The sequence below is a fragment of the Pogona vitticeps genome, chromosome 10 (assembly GCF_051106095.1).
Source record: "Pogona vitticeps strain Pit_001003342236 chromosome 10, PviZW2.1, whole genome shotgun sequence".
Taxonomy (NCBI): Eukaryota; Metazoa; Chordata; class Lepidosauria; order Squamata; family Agamidae; genus Pogona; species Pogona vitticeps.
In genome coordinates this window covers 24293421-24317222 of record NC_135792.1, presented here as the reverse complement: position 1 = coordinate 24317222, position 23802 = coordinate 24293421, and the positions used below count along the sequence as shown (strand labels likewise).

Sequence of the window (23802 nt, the reverse complement as noted above, 5' to 3'; positions counted from 1 at the left end):
ATATATCTGAGCAAATTCCCGTTTCATTTGAGAGTTGCAATTCCATTTGGTTCCAATAAGCAAAAGTCTGTTTACACTGAAAGGAAAAAAAAAAAAGTGTAGAAGAGAAGGGGGAATGCCAGGACATGTCTTGTATTCATTATATAACCATCATGTGCCATGAAGTCAATTCTGGCTTCTGGTGACTCTTCCCAGGCTTTTCTAGGTAGAGAAGACTCAAAAGTGGTTCATCATTCCCTCCTTTGGGGGGGGGGGGTATCCTGCAAATGAGCAGCCTGCCCGAGGCCACCCAGGCTGGCTCTATTTCGCAGGAGGTATAGAGGGGGAATCAAACTCCGAAAGTCCGGCTCTGTAGACAGATATCTAGCTCACTATTTATTTATTTTTTAAAAAAATTAAACTGCTCAACAGTGACTCAATAGCTCGGTATGGAATGCACCGTATGAAGAGGAGACAAAGCTGAATGCCAGGAGGTCGAATAACTGAAATGGACACCAGCTAGCACCAGCCCCAGAAATATGCAATGCCCCCCCCCGACCTCCTCATATCAATGCCCAGGTCACAGTCCTGGCTCCCAGTGCTGCGGTGGGGATTCCAGCATGGGCCAAAATATTTATTTTTAGCCATGGCCCACTGATGGAAACCTACTGATTGATCTTTTTAAAGACGAGGACAGCTGGACCGCCAGGGTGATGTACTGATGGAAATGTACAGTTATGGGGCAGTGCCCTGCAGAACAGAGGAAGGCCTGGAAGAAGGGGGGGAATAGAATTTGAATACTGGGCACGACCCTTGACATGGCACGAGGAGGATGGTAGGGCAAGGAAAGGCGAAGAAAAGGAACACCCCCCCGGATCTGGAGGCTGGAACAACCTCCTGATAAGGAGACCCAAAGTTTGGAAACATTAGGAGCCTTTTAGGACTACAGGATCCTTGACAAGCATGGCCTATGGCCCGAAAGTGTGGCCTGAGGTCCCCAGGCAATCAAATGCACACACACACCCCAGCACCACTTCCTGGAACATGTTTTCTGAAAAATATGTTTGTCACTCCATAGATCCTTGGCTGCTTTTGAGTGGTTGTTGGGGGCAGTTTGTCCCTGTTATGGGGATTCCCATGCCCCAAATATAGGGTCCTTAAAGGACACAAGGAGGCCTTTAGTCTAGTGTGCATATGTGCACATTGCGCCTCCCCCAGCAATGGACTTATTGCATTCATAGTGAATTAAAACAGAGGATCTTTGAGATAAACTGCTAGATAAATCAGCAGTTTAGCCATCTGGCTGTGGAGCCAGAGGTTGGAAGTTCAAGTCTCCACTGTGCCTCCTTGGTTGGGGCTGGACTCGGTGGTCCATAGAAAGGCAGAGCTGGAACAGGACCTGCGTTAATGAGGATGATGATCCCTTCCTACCCTGTGAAAGGACTGGGTCTTGCATAGGGTGGTTCCCTTCCACCACTCATGGCTGAAGAAGCTTGGAAATGCAAGTTCAGAAATGGTCATCTAGACATAACCAGTTGAGAAACCAGGAAGGAACCGGGAGTCCAACAGCTTGCATTTCAAACGTTAACTTATCGATTCGATTTCGAAACCTTTATTGGCATATAAACGGACAACACGTTAACTTATCAAAAGCGATGTCAAGTTCTGGACACTTATTTCAATGGTCCACTTGCTTCTGAACAGAAAACTATAGAAGAACTTATCATCACAAGCTTGGCTAAGCAGTAAAGGTAAAGGTAAAGGTTCCCCTTGACGATTTTTGTCCAGTCGTGTTCGACTCTAGGGGGCGGTGCTCATCCCCGTTTCCAAGCCATAGAGCCAGCGTTTTGTCCGAAGACAATCTTCCGTGGTCACATGGCCAGTGCGACTTAGACACGGAACGCTGTTACCTTCCCACCGAGGTAAGCAGGGACCTTTACAATTATAAGAGTGGGTGATCCATTTTATCAGCCCACTAAAAAAAAATCGACAAGTTGTGTGCTTTCGTGGAGAAGATTCCTCTTCATCAGGCAAAAGATCACTTCATGGACAATGCAGGGAAACAGTAGATCAGAGTCCAAGAACAGACGGTGGGTATTTGTGCCAAGTCTATCCGGAGAGACAATTTCAGACTCAGGTTGCAAATGTCATCTGAGGAGGATGATCGTAAGCACCGTTCTTTGCAGTATGGCTGGAATCCTACACATTTGTTCAAAAGGTTTGCCAGTTATTCTGAGAGTGCCCCCATACACGCCCACACCGCCTGCTTCCAGAACACCACATTTCTTTTTTGGGATGTGGAACTGGGAACAAAGCAGTAGAGAAACACACAGCAGCCACTAGTGTAAGGTTGGGGTTATAAATTTGGCTTAGAAGCAGCTAATTAAAGCCAAATGAATGTTTTTACCTGGGGAGCAGAGATGGACATGAACCACTTTAACTGGCGGTTCGTGCCAGTTCGCCCTTTGGGCAAACAGGAGTTTGGTGCTTCCAAGCCCTGCCTCCCCCAGCAGGTGCCCACTCAGACGCAGCACCTGGAGGAGGTGGGGCAGGGAAGCTGGGGTACTGCCTCCAATTGGGTGCCGGTGGGAAGAGGCGGGGCTGAGAAGTGCCAAACACTTGTTTGACCCATCTCTACTGGTGAGCATTCTTCTGGGGGACTTTATCTCATGGCCTGGATGGCAAGTCATCTGCATACCTTCCTCATAAAACAGAACACATTGGGGTTGATGGCCTCGCTCAGAGATGCAAAGAATACCACGGTGTAAAATACAATATTTTTTATTTTTTTTATAAAAAAAACCCAACAATGTAGAATAAATTCTTCCATGAAGACAGAAACAGATAGGAACTTTTACAATCATTTTTTTTAAAAAAATCACTGCTTAAAACTTAGCAGCACTTTCAATTAAATAGCTAAAACTCTACAGGTAGTCTTAAGGTTGGCGCCCATGTGCCAGCCCATCCTACAGGGAGTCCCTGAGATGTCAGTGTTACATTCACAATGGCTTAGTAAAGTGATTCGCACGTTGTAAAGGAGGAGAGCAAGCAATTGAAGGCTGCTGCTAGGATGCAATTGGACTGCTTTTTATTACAGAGTAAACCTCTGCACAAAGGCACCATAAAACGGGACTGCAGTTGCAAGAGTGCAAAGTCCAGATGTTGAAGGGTAGCATCGGTCCTAGCCAGCACAGTCAACGGATAATGAAACATGTTATATAAAGTATGTTCATATCTGCAAGTAGGAAAATATTTAATTTCAGGGTTGGTTTGTTTTTTTTTTCAAACGAAAGATCTAATCAAAGTCACTGATCATTTCAGGAGAACACCTGAGGTTTTTGTGTTGTTTTCCTTGAATACAAGAGAAATGAAACTGACAAATTTGCTCATTTAAGCCCTTAAAATGCAGGTTCCAATAAACTTTGTAGCACATCATTTCTAGGGTTAAATTAGGATTGCCTTCGTATTTGGAGGTGCTTCTCCTCATTAACAATATACAGTCGGACCGAAGGATCTGCAGGGGTTGGTTCAAAGCGCACGCGCACACACACACCCCACAGATGCAGAAAACCAGGGACGTATCATACACTATATATTGCGAGGTCTCTGGCTAGAGACCAGTTATGGTAAATACACCCTAGAAATACATATAAATACATATTTCTCTCTGTATGTGGTTTTAAAAAAAATTATTTTTATTTCCAGGCAGCGGATAAGCGAATCAGCAGATAAGTGAATCAGCAGCGCATACTGATCTGGCAGCTAGGAAAGTCCTGCTGAATTGGAAAACTACAGCTATTGGACAGATTCAGATGAATTCCAAATTGGTAAACAGATCAGTGCGATTTGAGTCAATTTGTATGAGGTCCAGACTGAAGCAGAACAAATGCCCAAATCCAGATTTAGAATTAAGCAAATCCAGTTTACAAACTGGTTTGTATCTGGAACACAAATGGAATCCGATAGCTTCTGCTCACCTTTTCCCCTGCACATCTTTCTTTAAGAAGCAAATTTGAAAGGCACGTAGCATGCAAAAGCCAGCTGTCGGGCAGGCTTGCCCCCCCATAATAGGAATGAATAGATCATCAGATTGCACAAACATCAGTGAAAAACAACAATAACAAAAAGTCACAACTGTTTTGCTTTTCCAATGCCGGGATAATGGTAACTTACAAACCAATTTAGATCTGGGCTAGTAATGAAACTGGACAGGGCACCAAGCACTCCAGAATAAAAAAAATTGGCCTTCAAAATTGGAACCAGGGACCCAAGGAAAACAGCCTTAATAATAACTAAATATGACCAGGTTTTCTGCCATTTAAGGCGGATATGTCTACCCACTGAGCTTAGGCCCTATAAGTGGGAGGGAAAGGGGATTCCATTGTTCTTGATAAAAAATTTGCAGAAATTGCAAATTCCTCCTAAATGAGTTCCATTTCTTGGAATTTGAGGAGTAATGGAAACTGGCAGATGCATGTCTAGACATATTTGTTAGCCCTTTTTGTCTTGCATGCACGGCTATTTTTCTACTACGTGTGATCAGAAAGCACTTGTCTCTGAAGAAACCATTTGGCCACATTGGTTCAACTTTCCCCTTTTGTTTTACAACAGTATTGTTGTGGGACAACTGAAGCTTATTGGAAAGCTGTACAATACTCAGTATACATAGGCAAAGATGACTTAAGACATCGGTGTTCCCAAAGAAACGTTCACATGGGGCAACCATATCTTTCTGCTGGTTTTATGCCCTGTCCTGCTAGGGCTGCCTCTCCTATTTGAAATGTTGAGGAAAATGTTGAGCACCTGGGAGATGGACCCATTACATCCTTCCTGCACCTTCAGCTTCATGGATCTATGACCCAATGTTTCGGAGCAAGCCTACAGTATGCTACCACAGAGGCACTTCATATCTGAAAAGGCTTTCGACCCCTCTTCTTGGAGGTCGACACCTGAAGCATCTTCCTCCAGAAGAGAAGAGGGGGTATCTGCCGGTCTTATGGAGGGTTCTTGTTGACTTTCTTCAGCACCGATCCAGCAACGGCCAAAGCGCCACCTTGGACAAAGCGGACAAAGTTGTCTCCAGCTAATGGCCCAATGGCGTAGAGTCCCTTCTCATGAATGGATTCGTAAGTGAAAGGATCCACGTCAATGGGGTTCCTCTTGGAGCTGACCGGCTGATCACAATCGACCGCCACGTCCATGCCATTGTTGGGCAGGTAGGATAGATTGGGGTTGGACCCAATGAGGACAAACGCCATGGAAATTTTGTGCACTTTCTGGTGGTGGTTCTTATCGCGAAGTATGCATTTCCTGTCCTCTGTGAAGGAGACAACGTGATGCTCAGGAAGGCTGATGTAACACTCGTAGGGCCCTGGAGAAGTGAGAGCTTGTTCCTCCATCATCTGGTGGACTTTGTGGTACTCGGGGTACATGGTCTTTGGGAGCTGGTTGAAGATGAGGGCTGGGTCACTGACTCGCCTTCGAAAAGCATGCACCACCGGGATGTTGCAGTGGTGAGCCAAGAGAATTGCATCCGCTGCCGACAGCCCGGCGCCAACAATCAGGATCGGATCCGACATAGGACCAATCTCCTGGTTCTTCACAGCTTCTTCGAGAGCAGACAGGCTGTGATGGATGAAAGGAAGGTGCTCCCCTTTGACCCCAAGCCAGGACGGACTGTCGTACGTGCCCGTGGCTAGGACCACATTTTCCGCATACAGAGAAAAGGATTCTGTGCCGTCGGGCGTCGTGACAAACCCGTCCACCTGGAAGAGACTTCCACCATTGAGGTCATCGGTTGGTGGATCCTCACAAGAATTCCACCCAGAGACTTCCCGTGAATCTTGATCTATGTAGCCGGAGTTGGAATCCACCCCTAGTTTCTTCACAGAGGTCACAGCAGTCCCACAGAGAAAGTTCTTTTTCAGTCCTTTTCTGGCCACGTAATACTGATAATATTGAACAATGTCTCCAGCGGTTGCTCTGTTGCTCCGAAAGCCCCTGTGGCAAAAACACGAAGATCAGTACAGATTGAGAAAGAGCAGTAACAGCTATGGCAGCTCATTCAATCCCCAGCACAGCCCAGCCTGTTTCTGGACAGTCTTTTAAGCCTCAAAACCCACAGGGCTGATGTTCTGCTTAAAAGGTCAATTTCAGTTCCACAGACATCAAGAGGATGCCATTCACAATTGTGGTGCAAAAAAAGGAGAGATTACACAGGTTGTCACATGGGTAGGGTGTCATTGAGAGGGTGCAGCATTTGGGGAAAAAGATAAAAGCTCCATTCCTGCTTTAAGATTTACATGTTTTGTTATTATTAATTTGTTTTATTTATAGACTGCCTTTCTGCTGGTAAGGAGACCAAAGGCAGATCACAATATTAAAAAGAACAGAATTAAAAGCATAAGTTAAAAATTAAAAAAAACACAAACTATACACTAACTGAAATATAATTTACCAATTAAAAGCAACAGCATCCCATAACCTGGGAGCCGCCGGAGAGAAGGCCCTCCCTCCGCTGATCTCAATCGCCAAGAAGGGTCGTGTTTTGAGAACTTCGTGCCACAGCAACACTCGGGACCCCTCAAACGACAAGAATCGCCTCCTCCCAGGCCACACAATGTGTCTTTCTAGCTTGGGGTGGGGAACTTGTGACACGCTGACTTCTGTTTCATGCCGTGGCTTCGGATCCCCTCACTGGAAGCAAAGCGGCTTCTAAATCCAACAAGGAAAATGTGGACCTACACTCTCTTTATGGGAGCAGCTGATGGCTGCCTTTTGGTTCTGTCCAGTACTGGAATAGAGGACTAAAACCTTTTTTTCCTCTGATGGAGACCTTGCAAGAAAAAAAGTGGTTATCCTGGCCTCCAGTGACAGATAACAGCTCTCTATGATTTTTTTAAAAAGGGTGTTTCCCACTCCTATCAGAAGACATCTAGAATTCAACAAGCAGACAGCCTTCTTTGAGCAATAAATAGGGACTGGAAAAATTACTTTTTTGTACCATGAGTAATTTTTCATGTCTCAGGTAAGACTGCAATCATTCCTTCTACGTACAGTATGTCTTTGCTTGATGTCTTTAGGCTTCGACATTCAACCGTTTGCTCAATCTGCACCTACAATCTAGGTAGGATGTCCTATTATTACTGTTAATCTGCTCTACCCCAGAGGGGTTTGGGTGGGTGGCAAACCGAATGTTCTTCGCAAGCCAAAACCACCTATGACTCAACCATTCCTTTTCAGAGCCGGCTTGTACTAAAGGGAACTGAGGATCTCAAAGATTCTCCCACACTTGACAAACGTTCAACGAAACGAGCATGCAACGCTCAAGACGTTTCTACATGCCTTCCTTTTTCTGTGCAAGCCTGGGTGCTTTTTATTATTATTATTACAGACCAATCGGTGCCAGCCCAAAATGTTCTGTTGCCTCAGGCAAAGCAGGAAATGAAAACTCCTATCCCATGATGTGTGCGGTACCTAGAGCCAAACCATGTTGTTTTGACACAGGGAGGCGGAAAAACTCACTGGTGCCTCCCTTTGCCATTAAGAAAAATACTGTAATAATACATTGTGCTGTGCTGGCATGACACTCAACGTTGGCCAACACAGAATGGGTTGGATGAGCATGATGGGATTGGGGGGTGGGGGAGAAATTCCTTGGATATGCTGGGCATATTAAACTTGCTGTGACGAGTTATTCTGCAAGATACAGTCTATTCGAACATTATTATGTTCTAACAGGGACCAACCAAATACTGTACTTTTGAAAAGTCCTCCAAGGGCACATGGGCTGGAAAAGGTCCTTCTTAGACCTCAACTTCCAGAAAATCCTAACCAGCATGAGTGTAGTCGTCGGTCAAAAAAAGTAACTTTTCCAGGCACTAGATCCTGCTCAGTGTTCATCTAATGAGAGTTCCTCATTTGATTATCTCCTAAGAAATGGGACCGTTTTCCTGTGGGAGTATTTGTACCTTTTCTTCTTGCTCAACCAGTCTTTGAACTGCAGGTCAGGAAGCGCCATCCAGTCTCCCCGGCTCAGCGTGAACATGGACCCCTCAATCAACTAAAGAGAAAAAGGGGGAGAAAACACAGATAGCACATTGTAACAAGCACTTACAAATATGTGGGTTGAAAGAGTGACAAGGCATTTCCCGTGCTTTCAGTCTGTCTGTTCTGAAGTAAATTTGAAGGTAATGAGAAGCCGCCGGACAGTGCAATGTCTTCTGGCTCACCGTACATACTAAAGGGTATAGAAACTGGATTTGTATCTACTCACAAACTTAGTAAGTCTGTTCTACGAAAGCTAAATACTCTTTTTTCCCCCTTCACGCAATTTCTCACCAAGGTTAACGTAAAGCAGGAATGCATGGAAAAGCTCAGGATACGTTCAAATGAACTGCAGTTCAGACACATGAATGCTTCCATTAGGGATTGGATTTTTTGTTTTCTTGGACTACAAGTCCCATTATTCTCCATTCTGGGAGTTCTACCCGACAGACAGGCACTTTAGAGGCAAATGGGGCTCACCTGGAAGAAAGGCCTTAACTGGAAGGATTTGGGGCTTAGCTCGGCCTAGCTTTCTATTGAGAAAAAAAGCTCTCAGCTAATACTGGGGAGGAACAGGAAGCCAGGGCAAAGCTAAGCCTAGCCAGGCCTCAACGCCTTCTAGTTTTTAGACCTTTTCTCCCAGGAAAGCCACATTTAGGTGTGTGTTTGTCAGGCAAAACTTCCTGAATGAGAATGATGGGCTTTGCAGTTCAAGAACTCTGAAAACCTCATAACTAGTTTCCAGAGCCTTTTGTTCCTTGATGAACTGGAGAAGTCTTGAGTCACTAAGTAGGGTGAAAAAGGCCATATCCACTAAAGAAAAGGGGACCTAAATCAGGAACATCGGCATCTCACTCCAGCTTTAATCCAAATTGTAAAGGAGAGATCCAAGGTCTTGAGGTGTTGATAGGATAAGCCCCTTGGGTAGCTCCCATAAAGTTCGGATTCAATCCCGAGCCGATTCACCACTCTGGGAAATTTACCAGTACTATGATAGCTAACCAGTTTGTAGAATACAGTGTGATCAATGGTTTTAGGGCCATATCTGCTGGCCTCTCTCTGCAGCAGATCAACCCACTGGGGTCAAAGAGATCATCTTTTTAGCCTGAGGTTAAGAAACAGAGGTTCTTTACAATGTAAAAGACATCTGTTTATCGTTTCCTCGCCTCCATCTGCTGCATTTTGTGTTTTGTGATTGGTCATCCGGAGATAAACACAGGCTTCATTTGCAAGTCTGTTTTCTCGGGCACAGAAGGAATTGTGTTGTTGGAGGGAAAGCATAACAGCACCTCCTTTAATATGTAAGGTGACCAGAAGACTTTTGACTCCAAATTCTTTCACAGTCATACCAATGAAATAACTCCCTCTTGCCTTATACTACTGGAACAACAAAAGCTTCAGGCAACAAGAAGACCATTTCTTTTGGTGAACATTCTGCCGAATTCTGGAATCTAGACTAAATTTCATGTGTCTGAAAGCTTTTGCAACATTCTTTTGCACGAGTCTCCAGCCGGTGCTTATTGGGTTTCTAGGAACAAACCAAGCACGCCTTTTACAAGCCTGTAGTTTGCCCATCCCTGTTGTCTAAGCATTCGTTCCTTGACCTGTACTTACATGCCAGGCTCCTCCGGGAAGGTTTTTGCCGAGAACCAGGTGGGGAACGGCTCTCTCAGGCTGATGGCACCAAGAGAGGAGAGGCTCTGCATTTCCCCCAAAGTCCGTATCCGGACGCAACAGAGCATCGAAGAGGAGAGCGACTGGACTGGAGGATCGACCTTCCAAACCTTCAGATAGGTACTCAAGGTCCTAGAGAGAAAAGGAGCAGTCTTCATAAGCCCCTCCTCATCACAAACTTGGGGTACACTGCAGAGGCATTTATGCAGACCATACTCAATCCCTACGTGATCTGTCCCCTGTTCAAGGCAATCCGTTCTCCCCTAGATGCACTACAACACCGACAGCCTTTGGAGGCCTTCCTTCAAGAACAGATAAAACTATTGCATGTCTTTAAGAAATATTTTTAGTATTTTGCAATATCCTTCTTGTCTACAGGAGAACGGTTCTCAAAGGAAAACCCATGGACTTCTGGGCAGCACAACCACGCACTGTTTGATTTCTAGAGAAAAGATTTCAGGGAGTTGAATCATTTCTTTACACTCAGAGTACTTCCTCATTTAAAAAAAAACATAAATGAAGGATGCCAAATTATTTTCATCAGCCCATGGACATAGGTGTAAAGAATGGCATCGCGGCCAGAAGGCTGGAGAGAATCAACCTGTGAGGTGAAGCCATGTAATGACCTCCTGAATCCGAGAAGCCCTCTAAGCCCAGGAAATCTAAAACTGGTCTACAATTGGCTCACTGCCACTAACCTGGTCTAAGATGGAAACATGAGGTGCTTCTTCCAGTTTCCTTTGCAAAATGGGATTCGGGTGAACCACGTGTCTTCTGATGTAGGGGATGTTGCCAGACAGTAGGTAGGATAAGCAGATTCCTGAGGGACCATTTCCTAAGAGAAAGAAATCAGGCAGATGTAAGAGATTTAGAAGTCTACTGTCTAGAACCTTTGTCTGAAATTAATGGGAGATGTGCACAAGCCCTCCCATGGAATTCAATGGAGCATGGGCAAGAGAATTTCCAGAGAAATTCACACTGCTATTACCTCTTTATTTTTTTGGGAGTCAGTGGGACTTACTTCTAAGTAGGTACGGGGGGGGGAGAAACACCCTTGTACAACTCAGAACTGCCTGGATAGCAGTGGAGGAAGAGGTTGGGAGTTCAGTTCCCTTCATGGCCTTGGGCAAATGGCATAGTCCTCAAGATGCCCTCAGAAGAAGGCAATGGTCAATCACGTACTAGAAACCTTGAAAACGGTCATCACAGATCAGAATTAATTTGTTGGCACACAGTTATTATGTGTTCTGGTGGTTGTGAGTTTTTCGGGCTCTTTGGCCGTGTTCTGAAGGTTGTTCTTCCAGACGTTTCGCCAGTCTCTGTGGCCAGCATCTTCAGAGGATTGGAGAAGGAACATGGACAGGGTTCCTACTCCAGTCCTCTGAAGATGCTGGCCACAGAGACTGGTAAAACGTCAGGAAGAACAATCTTCAGAACATGGCCAAAGAACCCCCCAAACCCACAACAACCATCAGATCCCGGCCGTGAAAGCCTTCGAGAATACAATTATTATGTATCTTAAACTTCTCCTTTGGGATTGTCTGCCCTGGATGGCAAAATGTCTTAAGCCAACTTGAGAAATTCCTCTTTTTTTCAAGGAAGGAGGGAAGGGAGGGGAGAGGAGAGGAGAGGAGAGGAGAGGGAAAGAAAGAAAGAAAGAAAGAAAGAAAGAAAGAAAGAAAGAAAGAAAGAAAGAAAGAAAGAAAGAAAGAAAGAAATTACTGGCCAGCTTTGCAAACCAACAACCATTTCAGGCAGAACGTTTGTAAGACGCTCACCCACATAGCTTTCTTTGGGTTAGATGAATGACCATAACCCTGGATCACCATCTGTATCTCAGTTCCCCTATGCTCACTGGCATGTGTCAAAATCAACAGTACAGTACATAGAATGTCCCAAGGAAGCTGATCAGGGTGACACAGCAAACCGGCTAGAAGGTCTAAGTGTCCTCGGACCATTTGGCACGGCCGGCGTGTTTGTATAAGCCAGGTGTGTGAGCAAAGATTCCTTCTTAGAAGACTCTGCTCTTTTCTACCCAGGCCCTGATCCAGGAAGAGCACAGCATCTCTCCACCAATGCTATTCAAAACCTGCAGAGCCTCCAGTTACTGGCTGGGGATTCTGAGCCCCCAGTGGTACTTATTTGGGAGGAAAGGCCATTCTCCAAAAATAAATGTGCAGAGGATTTATGTACTGATGACAACTGGGAGGCTATTGCCAGAACACAGCGGGCGGGTGGCCCACCACAACATCTGGTTTTACCCACCCCAGGGCAAAGTGGCAGCCAAAACTGGAAATCCAAACCTATCCAGAGTGAACGATCCTTTTGTAGACTGACCAGTGCACAGAGTGGGCAACTGGTCATCTCACACATAACCAACAGATGGAAAAAAAAATATAAAACCCACTCTCAGGAAGCACAGCAGAGAATCAAACTCCCAACTTCTGGCTCTGGAACCAGATCCCTAAACGATTGAGCTATCCAGCAACAGTCTGTACAGCTTTTAGAGAGGTCTTCTCAAGAAGCAAATTTTAATAGCCAAAGGCTATGTGACTTACAGCCTGTATGTGTGCAAAGATTAAGTAACGGTTCACACTTATGGATAGCCGGACAGATACTCTAGTCAGCTCTGTAATTTGAGAGACTGCCCTGTAAAGTTGCAGTTAAGTGCCCATGTGTCATGAGAAGATAAGCTTGCAAAGCACAGGTTATGTAAGAATTCTCTTTGGAACAAGCCATCTCTGGACAGCCTGGGGCTAGATGTTCACAGATAACTGTGAACGAGGTTAATGAACTGCCAGAAGAGAAGGAAGAGGAGAGGCAGCCGGCAGTTGCTCTTCAGACAGACAATAAGCAGGTCTACCTGGCTTAAAGTCACATCCCTACCCTCCTCAGGGTGGATTGCAAATGGCATCTGCTATAGGTTGTAATTCAACAGGTGTGCTGTAGTTTCAAGGGTTAGAAGCATGATGAAAACACCATTAACTGCTCAAGAAAAAGAAGTGGGATATACCAAGCTGCAATGTAGCCGACTGGACCAGTGGCATGACTAGCTCACGGCTGTCTACATCAATGGTTCCCAACCTTGGATCTCCAGATGTTCTTGAACTGCAACTCCCAGAAATCCTGGCCAGCATAGCAAGGGGTGAAGGCTTCTGGAAACTGCAGTCTGAGAACATCTGGGGACCCCTGTTTGAGAACCACTGGTCTACAACAGCCTTCCCCAAGCCTGGGGATAATGGGATTTGTGGCCCAACATACTTGGAGGACACCAGATTGGCAAGGGCAATGGCTTTCTATAGTTTCTGGGGGAAAAAATTCTCCAATCTTCTCTGAAGGTGGGTAGAAAGCCAATGCTGTAGCTAATGATCTGGGGGCAATGGTGGCTTCACCATTGAGGGAAGTTACCAACCACCTTCAGATGGGTGGCCATGGATTGAACTAATCAGACACTGTTGGCGGTGAAGAAGCCTCTCCAGTTAGGGCAGTGATTCCCACTGAAAACCCCAGAAATCCTGGCCAGCATAGTTCATGGTGAAGGCTAATGGGAGTTGTGGTCCAAGAACGTCTGGGGACCCAAGGCTGGGAACCAATGAGTTATGGCAATATATTTTAAATCAAAATGGAAGGTTTTGAACACTGGATGCCGGGAGCCTCAACAAGAGGGTGGACAAGGAATATGGTGGGCACCACTGGTTGATGTACCTTAAAAGCATGGTAGTAGCAGGACGTGGAAGAGCATCCAGATAATGATGGAGGAGAGAGACGGGATATTTTCCCGCTAGGGGACATTAATGATGCCCCTGTCTGGGTTGATGCAAGACATCCCTTCGCGTCTTCTCCCTAACACATCTGATGGGAAAGGATCTCTTTATACCTCTAGTAAATAACTAGGCAATTTGCCAAAGGAAAACCATCCGCCTGTTGTTAGCAACGCAAGGGGGAAGGCAAAAGAGTTCAAGTCCAAAGCGATTTTTTTAAAAGAAAAAAAATATCACAGAACGTTTAAACCAGTGGATGTGACTCATCGTTCTGCGCATGCTTGTTTTTCCTATATAACTCCCAGCAATGTATACAAGCTAATTTTCACTACATTTGAGAGCTGTTATGCCAGTTGTTTCTAACAAGCAAAATTCCGTTCACACTGAAGCAGAAAGGCATGGAAGGGAAAAGGGGAATTTCCAGGGCACTTTTATTCGTTATATAATAATTGCATGCCATCAAATCAATTCTGAGTTATGGCGACTCTTTTCAAGGTTTCACAGTCAGAAAGGACTCAGAAGGGTCCTTTCAACAAGCCACATCAGGATATCAGCAAAATTAACATGTCCCCTATCCCTATGTGATGGGGCAGGGGGAGTGATTTTTTGTTGTTGTTTTGCCTCTGTGAGATCATTGCCAATGTGCTGAATCATTGAGATTAATTTTTTATTTGCATTTGTCTGAAATGTCAGTCAAAACCACACCTACAGGCCATTTCTCAACTGGCACTATGCACAAAACATTTTTAAAAAATCTAAGTGATTTAGCACATCAGCAATCATATAGCAGAGGCCAAAAAAAGGCTTCCCCTTGCCTTCTTCAGAGTGTTCAATTTGCCAATATCCTGAAGTGGCTTGCTTATAAAGCTGCATCTGGATAGTGGAAATAGGGTCGTTTGAGGTCCGTATGCCATTTGGATGCGAGGATGGCACCAAGTAGCATATCACTTCTCCGCCTGACCTCAACCAACCCTATTTAGATCTCGTGTGCCTGAACCAAAAAGGGCCAGTTCGTTCACACCTACAGAACCGCCATATGAGGCTGCTGTGTACAAAGTGGTTTGGTAAGACAGCTACCACCGTTAAGTGTAGATTATTCCTCAGAGGTTCTTACCTATGATCACCACAGGAAGAGGCTTTTTGCTGGTCTGTTCCAGATGTTCCTGTAACATGGTCTCTCCGAAGCAGGAGAACTCTAAGTCAGCCTGAAATGAGAAGGTCAAGCAAATACTTGTTATCTTAAGAATGTCATCCCCTATCTGGGTATTGCTTCTCCCACTGCAAGCGAAGGGCACAGCATGATCCAAATGCTGGATCCCTCCCCCCCGGCAGAAACACTAGAAAAGCTTTTTGTTGGTTTGTCTTATAATTTGTCAAATAATGATGTGTGTCAGACTGTTGTTAAAAACTGGATCAGAATACACGTCATATACAAGGGGAGGCGGTATCATTTTCAGAAGCCTCAAAAGATGAATGGGTAGATAGATGCTCAGTGCTATAACCCTTTTTAAAAATCAATAAGCAGCATAAGACAATCAGAAACAAATAGGAAGAAGCACAGTGGCTGTTTGTTGCCTCTCTGGGGGTATCATGTCTTGGAGGTTACCAAATCCTTAAGAGCAAAGACAGTTCCTAGACAACCCTCTCCCTTTACCAACAAGGGCAATCTTTATTCCACAGACAATGAGGCATTGTTAATTACAGTCGGGGTGCAAAGTTTCTCCAAACCATGGATGCTGGAGCAAATGCATGCTCTGTTATAAGCTGAGCAGATCTCTGCCTCTGAGGCTACAGCATCATCAGAGCAGACAAAGGCCAGAAAAACCATCCCAGATTTCAGCCAGGTCCTATTGGCTAACTGTTGTGTCCTCACGGCCACAACCAGCTACCTCAATGGTGCTCAAGTTTTTCAAGTTGATTCAGAGGCATAACAACTCATGATGTTGGAGTAACCAGAAGCAGAGAAGGCACTGTGTTAGGCTCCAGCTGTCAGAGTTTCCCATGCTGGTTGGGCGATTGAGAGAGCTGGATCCCCCAAACACAAATGTTTGCATCACACTTAGTAACCAGAGACATGGCTTGGAAATAATGGCAAAACACAGTGGCAACATCCATCAGATCTGGGTTTGAGTCTTGCTTTTGCCCTTAATTTAGCAGGGAGCCCTAAGCATGACCCTATTCATGCAGGATGGGTCTCCCACTCCCGCCAGCTTTGCAAATGCAAAGCAGAGGTATTATTATGGGGAATGCCACCTAGCCTGGATTGTCTCCTTGCTAAAATTTGCCCGCAAGGCATGGTTCCACTGCCAAAACATTTGCATGCTTCCCGATATTTGCTGCACAAGGAGAGTCCGATTTACATGTGGATGGTCCAGGCAAGCTCAGAAGATTCGCCTGCATGTGTGAAATCCACCCCACCCACCCCTGTTGCATGTGTAGGAATGGGCAAGCTCATCACAGATGGGTCCCTGATCATCCTCATTCCAACATGCCCGGCTCCTGTCCTATAAGAAGCAGGCAAGCCCAGCCCAAAAAAATAATCCATGGGATCATCTTGTGCAGATAAAAGTCCTCGGTGCTAAAACTCCATAGAAAGTCTACTTAACCAAAGCCTCCCTCTGCCGTTTGGAAGCAACGCCGGGTGAGCATTCATACAGACTTGTTGGGTTTCTGTTTGTGTCTTAATCGCGAAGGCAGCCTTTGGTTCTTTGGAGACCTTCCCCGGTATTTTTCCACTCCTCTGTCACTGATCTGCCTTCCTCGGCTCCTGGAGGGTGGCGATAACATTACATAACACTTCCCAGCTGAAACTGGGGAACCGCTCTTTGCTCAAGCTCTCCTTGGCTCCTGCCCAGAGGGTGCCCATAAAAAAAAAACCCAAGAATCTTCCAAGGCCAAGAAATCCTATCTGCCTTGCCATCCAGGAGATCGGCTAACATTTCCCTTAGGGGCTCTCTCTCTCTCTCTCTCTCTAAGTTTCTCAGACAGCCTCTGAGAAGAAAAAAAAAGAACCAAAAGGGTTAATAAAACAAAGATAGCTTGAGCTTCATGCCAACCGCAGTTTTTAAAAAAATGCACAGGGTCCGGCGACCCCTTTGATTCGTGCATCGCTTTCTGCCTCCTGCTGACTTCTAAAAAGAAGGCACTTTTTTTCTCTTTCTTTTTAAAAACTTCCATTCAACTTTTTTTTTTTTTTTTTGAACCTCCCCTTCTGGTCATCAGCCCCGTTTTCCTGAATCCCCAGCAAAAAAAAAAAAAGATCCCACCAACCTGAATTACAGAGTATGCGATCCGAAAAAAAACCCGAGTATTCTGAATTACAGAGGGGGAAAAAACTCATCACCAAGGTCACGCAAAGCCCTTTTTTAAAAATGAAACTTAAAGCTCTTTTAGGAGCGAGGGCTAACCGCCGAGTCAAGCCTCCAGCTGTTCACAAGCATTGCCTTACCTTCGAGAAAGCCAGCCGGAATCCCAGGAGGGGGGGAAAAAAAACCACTTTCTTCTATTGCAAGGTGCCTCTGTCGCTGCGAGGAAAAAAAATGAAATCAGAAAGCGGTTTCTAGAAGCCTGCCTTCCTCTCTTAAATAGATGACAGCCAGCCGTCCCTCGTGAGGAGGCGGGGCTTAGCTCCCGCGGGCGGAGCTAGGAAAACGCACTCGCAAGCATGAGTCAGCAGCCTGGGTCCCGCATTTATGAATGGGACGGATCGCAGCCTTTTTTTTCCTAACCGCTCCGCTTCTCTCCTCCATCATTCCTGTTGCATCTCCTTATGTGTTTGCATGCCACAGTGAAAGAGAATCCAGATGTGTTTTCCTTTAAATAACTTTTAAAGGATGAATTAGATATACTCTCTGGACCTGTCTTAAAAGGATGAATGAACTGCCTTTATTAACTTCCGTCTTTCCTTACCCTGGGATCAATGATTGTTGGCAAGCCTATGAATGTTTTGCACGGTTAATCCCTGCTTTCCGCTTCATATGTCTGTCAAAGGGAGCTAAGCAGACCCACAAAAACTTATATTAAAATATAGTAAGTTCAATGCTTCGTCTTCTTTTTTTTTAATTGTTTGTCTTTGCTGGATATGTTTGCATGGACAAGCATGGCTACGTCTTCTAAAGCCTATGTATACTATGACGTGAATCTTAAGAAGAGGATCAAGTTAGTTAAATTGCTGGAGAAATTTCCAGGGGTGTTTCGGACGTAAATAAAAATTGTTTTGGGGACCTGAAAGGCAAGCGAGCTTGATACGGTTTTCAGAAAGATGGCTTGCAAGCTTTGTTTCATCAAAGGAAACAAAAGTTTTGAGACTCAACCATTTATTTTCAGTGTGAGCTTTTGTGGATTAGAAGTCTGTAACCTGAGCAACAGAAAACCAAGCTTTGTTTAATGACAACTCTTACAGAATGTAGCCCATAAAACCTGGTGATTGTGGGTTGCAAGCTAGGAAAGGCTTGTGGTAAATAAAACTTATTAATCTTCAGGAAACTCAGTGGAGAACTGCTGGATAGTTCAGTGGTCGGTCTGTCTGCCTGCCTTCCTTCCTGCCTTCCTTTTCATACAACCCACCTAGCAAAAATTTCTACTCAGGGTGGTATACAACAAAATGAAAAAAAAAGCAGATATTATAGAATCAGCTATGGAACACTAAAAAAAAAAGCTATAACAGTTTTAGATGAGCTTTAGAAAAATTGCATATTTGTTCATATAAAGCATGGCAAGAAGTAGGAAGAAGCAAAATGTGGGGAAAAGATTCTTCTACCTGGAATTGGATCCTTAAGCCTCAAAAGTTTGGCTTGGAATGCTGGAGCATCCAGCTACTATTCTGATGTTTGGGTGTAAGTCCAAATGTGGGGGAAAGGAAAACGGGCAGATCTGTGCCTTCAGAAACAATCATCCACCCAGGAACAATACATGCCACAGGATTCTGGGAGTTGTAGTCCTATTCCAGTAACTGAGGTGATGTGTGTGGCAGGGACAAAAACCATGTTATTCTGTTGTGATGTGGTTTTCAATATATGTTTTATTTTTTTTTCCAAAGTGGAATAGTGCTAGATCAGTATTACAGATTAAAAATATAGACATAACATACATATATGATATAGATAACAGATCAGACTGCAAGGTTGCCCTGGCATCCAATCCAATACTTGACAAACCTGACAGACATCATTTACTCTGACACAGGCAAGCACACATGGAAAAAAATGATTCAAAATAAGTCACATTCATAATCGGGTTGAAATAAAAAAGCCTGCTCCCTCAAAAAAAAGTGTGCTCAGCTGTATGTCAAGTAAATGGGTTTTAAAAGTCAATTTCAAGCATGCTAAACCCAAAGCAAACTCAGAAGTATTTCATCGTGCAACCGCGCCCTAATTCAGATGTGGGCAACTTCTGGCAGAGGAGAGGGTGGAGGTATTCATGATGTGTTAAAAGATTGTTAAACCTTTGAAAATAAACTTTTCACTATTTATAGATGACAAAGCTCTTCAGAAACATAATCAGTGGCTCTTTCTCAGAGAACCAATGCACAACCTAGGGAAGGCTGGGTCTCATGTCGGAATCTGCTCTGTTGAAAGAGTTGCAACACTATATGAAAATAGCTGTGTTTTCTTTGTCCCTGCAGCAATTCCTCTGGCAGATGATATCATCACTCCAATTCTTAAAAAAAAGCCTCAGAATCTCACTCTTCCTGTCTTTGTGCTCCGGTACCACCGTGCCGACAAGGGTCAGAAAGTACACTTGGTCTTTCAGTACAGGCTTGTCTCACTGCAGAAGGAAATACAGTAAATTTCTTTTTAAGGGTTGTGAAAAAAAAGCAACATCCTGCCATGCATGTGTGTTGCAATGGTCTCTCAGCGTGCACTGAAATGTACCGGTGTACAGATAGCCATGCAAAGCCTTAGTCATGAACAGATTCCTAGCTGCTGATCTCATCGTTCGCCACCACTCCGCAGAGCACGAGGAATGGCTTGGAGAAGGTCCAGAATAGAGGCAGGTTCTCAGGCTGTTTCAAAGGGCCTAAACCATTCAAGATTTAAGCAGGTTTCATTGCATCTGCCCTCTACTTTTAGAAGCAGAAGTAAGGCGAATGAGGCTGCTAAGCTTTTATTAGACCATGTATCTCCTAGTGACAAATGACTACTGTTCCTCTTATATTTTGCCTTGCATTGCTGGGGCCCGAAGTAGTTTGCAACCTTTAAAAAAGAGATAAGAAATGTATTTGCAAAGGCTTTCATGGCCGGGATCTAATGGTTGTTGTGGGTTTTTCTGGCTCTTTGGCCGTGTTCTGAAGGTTGTTCTTCCTGACGTTTCGCCAGTCTCTGTGGCCGGCATCTTCAGAGGAGAGGAGTAAGAACTCTGGAACTCTGTCTGTGCTCTGGTGCAGTTTGTCTGGGAGTTGAGTATTTATAGCTGTGGGATCAGCTTTTGTCCTTTTCAGGAGATTGGGTGCTTATGGTGATTGGGGTGTTTTTTTGTTATGGGTGCATTGTTGTGATAAGGGCGGAGATTATCTGTCACTGTGATTGATGGGTGTTATTAGCTGGTCTTTTGTGTGTAGTGATCACCGGCCCTTAGAAGCAGGTACTGGTAAAATCAGACTGAAACTGATGTTGACAAACAAACAAGCACACAGCAAGTCCTGTTATAGCACTAACACACCTTTGAGTTTTAAAAGAAATGTAAAAGACATCGCCATAGGCAGTCAAGTGCAACATAATCCGCTAAAAATCAGGACAAGGTTGCATTGTCCTCAAAACGATCGATGTGCAGGAATAGGTGATACCTTTATTGGACCATGAAGAAAATTTTTTAACAAATAAACTAAAGCAAGCTTTCAGTGATTCTTCATCTCCCTCAGGCTGTGCACCAAATTCTTGTGGGGAGCTCAAACATTAGTATTAATTTCTTAATTATCCCATAAATGTATCACCTATTCCTGCATTTGTATAATCCTCTGACATCTCCTTTCTTAGCAGCCAGTTAATTGACAAAAGACTGTTTGAATTAAAAGGCCTTTGCATGTGAGCGGAAGGAGAGTAAGGAGGGGCCTTCAGTTTCTATTGGCAGGGAGTTCCACCGTCCCAGGAGAAGCCTTTCTTCGGACAGATGCCCCAGAACAAAAAGCTGTTCGTATTTAAACTGCCTTCCAGCCTGCGCCTGCTGAAACAGCAGCTAAGAACTCATCATGCCACCTGTAGAAGCACAAACCAATTCAAGTCTTGAGCGCAAAAAAACCAGAAGTTGCCACATTGAAGCTACGAAGAGCAATGTCATCACCTTGTGTTTCCCAAGACGTTTAAAGGAAAGATTTTAAACTTTCATTTTGGGCAGGCACTCTGAATCAATAGGTTTGGCAGAAATGCCTCATCACTGGTGGTTGGGGATGCCTTAAGCAAATGGTCCCCAACCTTGGGCCTCCAGATGTTCTTGGACTTCAACTCCCAGAAATCCTGGTGAACAAAGGTGATGGTGAAGGCTTCTGGGAATTGTAGTCCAAGAACACTTGGAGGCCCAAGGTTGAGGACCACTGCCTTAAGCCATACACCAGCAGAAGATCCAGAGGCGTTGCTGCCATCTAAACATACACAGTGGTTTCAATGAAAATGTAAGGGCTTTAGCCAGACGGAAGGCTGAACTTAATGACAGAACGGTGCTGGACACCCATTCCAGGATTTATAGGTTTCAATGTAAGGACATGGGTGGGTGGCTCCCTAAATTAGGTTAGCAAATGTTGCTGGAATCCCTGACCACTTGCAGTGCCAGGAGAGAGTGCTTCCAAGAGGTCAAAGCCTCCAGCAACTGGGGATCCAAATTTGGAAATTGCTGGGAAAAGGGTCTCCCTGGCTACCCGCCATTTGCGTCATCACTGAAGGCCGGACGCCCCGCGCTGCAAATTCTGGAGGCCTGTGCAGGACAAGAAGGTCCTTCAGACAGCCTGGTCTCAAGCCACTCCTTATGCAAGAAAGCTCTCTGATGTAATGATGTTGGTATTTTACTGAAGGATATTTGCCATATGCAACTCTTTTCTTACTGGAAGAACTTGCAGTGACCCTTCGTTCATGCAAATAAACTGGTGTGTGTGTATTTTTTTAACTTCATGCACTTATATTTCCTTCTAGAAAAGTACAGGCTTAAGGGTGTGACTCTATCTGAAATTTATCTTTTGTTTTGTGCTGGTGTTGGCCTGGTTAAAACCAAAGGATTTACCAACAACAACATGACATAGAACTAAGTTCAGGAAACCTAAGTTTTTCAACTGGAGAATCATCTCTTTTCATTCAGTTGGCAGGCGGTGATTCCTTTTGTCCTGATGTAGCTGGCATTGCTTTTCTCCACTTTCTGGCATGGCTGATCTCCGATTCCCCTGTCAGTCATAGGGGTATCTACAGTGAAATTGGCAGCAGGGCATGGCATTATAACAGTTACCCTCAATTTAGTGCCTGTTGTTTCTCCTCCTCCAAACAATTTTTCTATTTTTAAAAAAAATTACACTTGTCAAAGTTAGTACTGTGTCAGATGAGCGCTATGTCACTTCAGAAAAATAAAATAAAATATTTTCAAAGAGGGTGAAGGGAAGGGGTGGTCCTGATGGAAACTGCCAATCTCAGCAAAAGACAGTTCTTTCCCCCACAGTATTTCCCACTCACAGTTTTCTGCCTCTGTGTGTGTATTTGTGTGTGTGCCAGCATGCACACATGCATGCTATTGCAACCTTTAAAGTTTAAGGCAAAGAAGAAAGAAAAGGATGGGGAGGGGACACAGAGAAATGATACAGCACCAATCTAACCAAAGGGCTCTGTTTCATAATCTTCTTAGCAAAACTGTATTTTAAGAGTTGCAGGGTGAGGGGAGATTCCCTCTCATCTCCGTTAGGCAGATTATGGTTGCAGTCTCTGCTTTTCAGTGCAAATGACGGAGCAAGGTCTCCACTACGAACAAGCACCCATCGGAACAGGGAGGCTGTCCTCTTGAGACAGGCCCATAGGTGTGGACGGCTACAGTGATTTCACCATCGAAAAGGAGTGGAGACCTGGTCTGAAAAACTCTGAAGCAAATGGAGTTTTGCCCCTTGTGCAATGGTACCTTAAGAGTTACTCGTTGGCTGCATCACTCTTTCTGTAAGGAGGAGCTTAAGGTGATGCTTACAATCCCTTCACTCCATTTATCCAATAATGTTCCCTATGAGGTCGATTTGGCTTGGAGTGGGAGGTGGGGGTGGGGTGCTAGCCAGATACCTATGGGATGTATAGTAATGCCTCAGCTTGCATTTACTCCTCCTCCCTTTGCATCCCTTGTTCCTTTTGCGTGGTGCCTTAAATGCAAGTTTGTATTCAGTACCGTTGTCTTTACTGATCATGGCTGAGGATCAATATTGAATACAAAGATAACGAGTTTAGGATAACTAATCAGTCTGCCGCCTTTTAAGTGGAGAGATTTGGTTGAGGAGGTCTAGCTGATTAACCGGTTAGCAGCCCAGCTTGAAACCCAGCTTACGTGAGAGCTGTGGTGACCCATAGCTGATCATTCAGCATCGCTGATCATGACTCCTCTGCCTGGCATGGGACCTGCTGGCCAATCAATATGTACCTTGGCAGTGATTCCATAACGGACACGATGGATTCTCTGAAGAGGCCCAGCGGCTGCCTTCGGGATACAAGAATAGGTGAGGGGGCAAAAAGCTATTGAACGATGAGCTAATGCCTTCGGGTCTAAAGGTGGCTGAAGAGTTGGAAAAGCCAAATATTTCCTTTCCTGTTCTGGACTTGCTGGCACCCTCGTCCCGAGGCCACCTGGAAATGATCGCGGGGCATCTGGCCATCCAAACCCTGCAAGCCATTATGCCCTGGGGTGTTATGATCGCTGGAAGGTGGCCTTTTCAAAGGACTTCACTGGGAGACCCACTGCCCACAGATGGGTGCCCAGAGCTGGCAAAAAGGAGCTGGTGTTTTAGGGCATGAGTCAGCCACGTGTGGCCTCTAAAGCTGTTCTCCAACCTCCACTGCAACTCCTAACCCCCTCCCCTCAAAATTGGCAATGCTGCAAGGCAACACTGCCCATTACTCTGGGTTGCCCTCTGCTCCAAATGAACCATGCACACTTTTGCCCTCCACCCCATAATCACCAATTCCCCATTTCCAGATTGGCTTCCTCTTTCACAGAATCTGTGAGATGCTCTCATCTGCAGTCTGGCTGGGCTTACAGTGCAAAAAGAGTTGGTTGGTTGGTTGGTTGGTTGTTTGGTTGGTTGGTTGGTTGGTTGGTTGGTTGGTTGACTGACTGATTGATTGATTGATTGATTGATTAGAAATAGTGTTGCCTTTCCTTTCCCCTAAAAAGGGCC

General features: G+C 44.9%; 1 protein-coding gene across 1 annotated transcript; it reads right to left on the bottom strand.

Annotated features, from left to right (window-relative positions):
* Window positions 1-2744: 2744 nt before the first annotated feature.
* OSGIN1 (oxidative stress induced growth inhibitor 1) lies at window positions 2745-17083 on the bottom strand. Its single transcript, XM_020806129.3, has 6 exons — window positions 16909-17083; window positions 14575-14665; window positions 10398-10534; window positions 9640-9831; window positions 7950-8041; window positions 2745-5979 (listed from the first exon to the last, which is right to left on the bottom strand). Exons 2-6 carry the CDS (start codon window positions 14630-14632, stop codon window positions 4974-4976), a joined length of 1485 nt encoding a protein of 494 aa, XP_020661788.3. The 5' UTR covers window positions 14633-14665; window positions 16909-17083; the 3' UTR covers window positions 2745-4973.
* Window positions 17084-23802: the final 6719 nt, after the last annotated feature.